Source organism: Etheostoma spectabile, chromosome 9, assembly GCF_008692095.1.
Source record: "Etheostoma spectabile isolate EspeVRDwgs_2016 chromosome 9, UIUC_Espe_1.0, whole genome shotgun sequence".
Lineage (NCBI taxonomy): Eukaryota > Metazoa > Chordata > Actinopteri > Perciformes > Percidae > Etheostoma > Etheostoma spectabile.
The window spans coordinates 6,009,763-6,014,762 of NC_045741.1; the positions used below are offsets into that span (position 1 = coordinate 6,009,763).

General features: G+C 37.2%; 1 protein-coding gene across 1 annotated transcript in view; it reads left to right on the forward strand.

Moving 5' to 3' along the window:
- Positions 1-5,000, forward strand: part of mast2 (microtubule associated serine/threonine kinase 2) — an 87,438-nt gene that overhangs the window by 35,788 nt on the left and 46,650 nt on the right. The window contains 1 exon segment of the mRNA XM_032525360.1: positions 3,623-3,633. Within this exon segment, the coding sequence (XP_032381251.1) occupies positions 3,623-3,633 (11 nt within the window).

Sequence of the window (5,000 nt, forward strand, 5' to 3'; positions counted from 1 at the left end):
TCTACAGAAACATAAAACATGGGTACAGCACGTCGGGACAGACATTACTACAAGACATGAATATGGAAAGATAAAAATGTAGACAACTAAAACGGCAATACAGTTACATAAGGACCAGGACATTTACACAAGATGGCATGGACAATACATGAACAAATTAATGAATGCGTGTAAGGAAAATCTTGTTTCCCTTCATCTAGTTGTTAAAACCGTCAATATGTCCCATTATGTCATCCAATTCATTCAAAAAAAAAAGTTGCTCAATATCTGCCGTAGAGCTTTACTCCTAAATTGGGAAGGAAGTGAAGGGTTAGCGCATCAATTCTCTTAGATTTGAGTCAGACTCTCGATCACACATCGCTATATTATTTTAGAAACTATAACACAGCCACAAATCTTTTAAATTCAATTCATTTATATTTATAGTTTCAATTCATAACCAGAGTTATCTCGAGATACTTTACAGATAGAGCAGGTCTAGACCACTCTCTATAATTTACAGATAGAGCAGGTCTAGACCACTCTCTATAATTTACAGATAGAGCAGGTCTAGACCACTCTCTATAATTTACAGATAGAGCAGGTCTAGACCACTCTAAAATTTACAGATAGAGCAGGTCTAGACCAATCTCTATAATTTACAGATAGAGCAGGTCTAGACCTCTCTATAATTTACAGATAGAGCAGGTCTAGACCACTCTCTATAATTTACAGATAGAGCAGGTCAGACCACTCTATAATTTACAGATAGAGCAGTCAGACCACTCTATAATTTACAGATAGGCAGGTCTAGACCCTCTATAATTCAGATAGGCAGGTCTAGACCAATCTCTATAATTTACAGATAGAGCAGGTCTAGACCTCTCTATAATTACAGATAGAGCAGTCTAGAACTCTCTATATTTACAGATAGAGCAGGTCAGACCACTCTATAATTTACAGAATAGGCAGGTCTAGACCGCTCTATAATTTACGATGGGCATGTCTAGACCTCTCTATAATTTACAGAATTACCAGATAGAGCAGGTCTAGACCTCTCTATAATTTTCAGTAGAGAGGTCTAACCACTCTCTATAATTTACAGATAGAGCAGGTCTAGACCACTCTATATTTACAGATAGAGCAGGTCTAGACCGCTCTATAATTTACAGATAGGGCAGGTCTAGACCTCTCTATAATTTACAGATAGAGCAGGTCTAGACCTCTCTATATTTACAGTAGAGTTTAGGTCTAGACCACTCTATAATTTACAGATAGGGCAGGTCTAGACCACTCTATAATTTACAGATAGAGCAGGTCTAGACCACTCTATAATTTACAGATAGGCAGGTCTAGACCTTCTAAATTTACAGATAGAGCAGGTCTAGACCACTCTCTATAATTTACAGATAGAGCAGGTCTAGACCGCTCTATAATTTACAGATAGGCAGGTCTAGACACTCTATAATTTACAGATACAGCAGGTCTAGACACTTTATAATTTACAGATTAGAGTAGGTCTAGACCCCTCTATAATTTACAGATAGGCAGGTCTAGACCACTTCTCTATAATTTACAGATAGAGCAGGTCTAGACCTCTATAATTTACAGATAGAGCAGGTCTAGACCACATCTCTATAATTTACAGATAGAGCAGGTCTAGACCTCTCTATAATTTACAGTTAGGTTTAGGTCTAGACCACTCTATAATTACAGATAGGCAGGTCTAGACCTTTCTATAATTTACAGATAGTTAGGGTCTAGACCACCTCTATAATTTACAGTAGAGCAGGTCTAGACCAATCTCTATAATTTACAGATAGAGCAGGTCTAGACCGCTCTATAATTTACAGATAGGCAGGTCTAGACACTCTATAATTTACCAGATAGAGCAGGTCTAGACCTCTCTATAATTTACAAGATAAGCAGGTCTAGGCCCTCTCTTATTTACAGTAGAGCAGTCTAGACCACTCATAAATTTACAGAAAGGCAGGTCCAGACCACCCATCTATAATTTACCAGATAGAGCAGGTCTAGCCTCTCTTCATTTACAGATTAGACACGTGAGAACCGCTCATAACTTGTCAAGACCACAGTCTAGTATTTCCTCCAGAGCAAGCACCAGTGCAACAGTAGCGAGGAAACACTCCTTTTAGGCAAAACCTGGACAGACACCAATCCGAAAGACCCAACCCAGGCCCAGACCCAGGCCCATAACCAGAACAGGTCTTACTCTGTCATTCAAATTAGCACATTGGAGAACACTCAACCTGGTGGTCAAAAAAAATTAATAAAGGTCACACACCCACACACGCACTGGCACCGCCACCACACCACACACAACAGACACACCACACCACAACAAGTCTTGTATGAAATCCTGCTCTACACCACAAAACCCTGCGACTTATTATAGTCCAAGAAAATGCTTATAGCTGCATGTAAAGGTAGATTTTGAAAGATTCTATGTGTTTTTGTTCAAGAAGTAATAATAAGTGTGTAAACCTCGGTCGAACCTCGACCTCTCCATGTGTTACTCTGTTTTGTTTTCCAGCCCAACGGGATCTCCCATCTTCCTTCAGACCATGAGATCGTTATTGAATCCGACGGTCTAAGAGAGTTCTCCAGGTTGTTATAGAAGGCACAACGACGCCGACACAAAATCCTAAACCCCTGGAACACACTTCGTCTTATCATTAGTAGTGGTCTGAAAGTTTTAAAGTTTTAATAAGAATTTCATGTGGGTTGATCAGCTGTTAAAAGGCTTCTCTCCCACATTAACCCTCGTGTTGTCCTCGGGTCAAACTGACCCGTTTCCAAGTGTTTTGTATCAGAAATACTAGATTTCTTTCAACCAAATTGCCCAAAAATAACAAGGATGATTCCATATGTTCTTCAGGTGACATTAATGATTCCTTTCATTGAATTTCCTGGGTGTTTTATGGAATCTTCTTCTTTTTTTAAAATGGTTTCCAAACAGTATCCGGACTAAACTTTGACATCTACCCATCTGAGATCCACTCAGCATCCTCTGATCTTAACTATTAGTCAAGATAATTCTTAATTTTTTGCCTTTTTAACTTAAAACTTGTGTATAATTTGATATAAACGAGGTTTGTTGACCGGCAATTCCAAGAATAAGTGTAAAACCCTGTTATTAAACCAGCTCAGGTTTTTCTTTTTAAAAAGCCAAAAGCTGGAAAAAGGGACAAAAAAAAATCAGAAAATAGACAAAAACCTTGGAAAAAAAAACCAATTTTGACCTTAAAGGACAAGTTCAGGGTTAATCTGATTAGTATCATGTTGCATGGAGTATTTTCTCACGTGTTTCATGTATTAGTATCATGGAGTATTTTCTCACGCGTTTCATGTATTAGTATCATGTTGCATTGGAGTATTTTCTCACGTGGTTTCATGTATTAGTATCATGGGAGTATTTTCTCACGGTGTTCATGTATTAGTATCATGTTGCATGGAGTATGTTTCTCACGGTTTTCATGTATTAGTATCATGTTGCATGGAGTATTTTTCTCACGCGTTCATGTATTAGTATCATGTTGCATGGAGTATTTTCTCACGTGTTCATGTATTAGTATCATGTTGCATGGAGTATTTTCTCACGTGTTTCATGTATTAGTATCAGTTGCATGGAGTATTTTCTCACGTGTTTCATGTATTAGTATTCATGGAGTATTTCTCACGCGTTCATGGTATAGTATCATGTTGCATGGAGTATTTCTCACGTGTTTCATGTATTAGTATCATGTTGCATGGAGTATTTTCTCACGTGTTTCATGTATTAGTATCATGTTGCATGGAGTATTTTCTCACGTGTTTCATGATATAGTATTTCATGGAGTATTTTCTCACGTTTCATGTATTAGTATCATGTTGCATGGAGTATTTTCTCACGCGTTCATGTATTAGTTCATGGAGTATTTTCTCCGGTTTCATGTATTAGTATCATGTTGCATGGAGTATTTTCTCACGCGTTTCATGTATTAGTATCATGTTGCATGGAGTATTTTCTCACGCGTTTCATGTATTAGTATCATGTTGCATGGAGTATTTTCTCACGTGTTTCATGTATTAGTATCATGTTGCATGGAGTATTTTCTCACGCGTTTCATGTATTAGTATCATGTTGCATGGAGTATTTTCTCACGTGTTTCATGTATTAGTATCATGGAGTATTTTCTCACGCGTTTCATGTATTAGTATCATGTTGCATGGAGTATTTTCTCACGCGTTTCATGTATTAGTATCATGTTGCATGGAGTATTTTCTCACGTGTTTCATGTATTAGTATCATGTTGCATGGAGTATTTTCTCACGTGTTTCATGTATTAGTATCATGTTGCATGGAGTATTTTCTCACGTGTTTCATGTATTAGTATCATGTTGCATGGAGTATTTTCTCACTTGTTTCATGTATTAGTATCATGTTGCATGGAGTATTTTCTCACGCGTTTCATGTATTAGTATCATGTTGCATGGAGTATTTTCTCACGTGTTTCATGTATTAGTATCATGTTGCATGGAGTATTTTCTCACGTGTTTCTATGTATTAGTATCATGTTGCATGGAGTATTTTCTCACGTGTTTCATGTATTAGTATCATGTTGCATGGAGTATTTTCTCACGTGTTTCATGTATTAGTATCATGTTGCATGGAGTATTTTCTCACGTGTTTCATGTATTAGTATCATGTTGCATGGAGTATTTTCTCACGTGTTTCATGTATTAGTATCATGTTGCATGGAGTATTTTCTCACGTTTCATGTATTAGTATCATGTTGCATGGAGTATTTTCTCACGCGTTTCATGTATTAGTATCATGTTGCATGGAGTATTTTCTCACGCGTTTCATGTATTAGTATCATGTTGCATGGAGTATTTTCTCACGCGTTTCATGTATTAGTATCATGTTGCATGGAGTATTTTCTCACGCGTTTCATGTATTAGTATCATGTTGCATGGAGTATTTTCTCACGCGTTTCATGTATTAGTATCATGTTGCA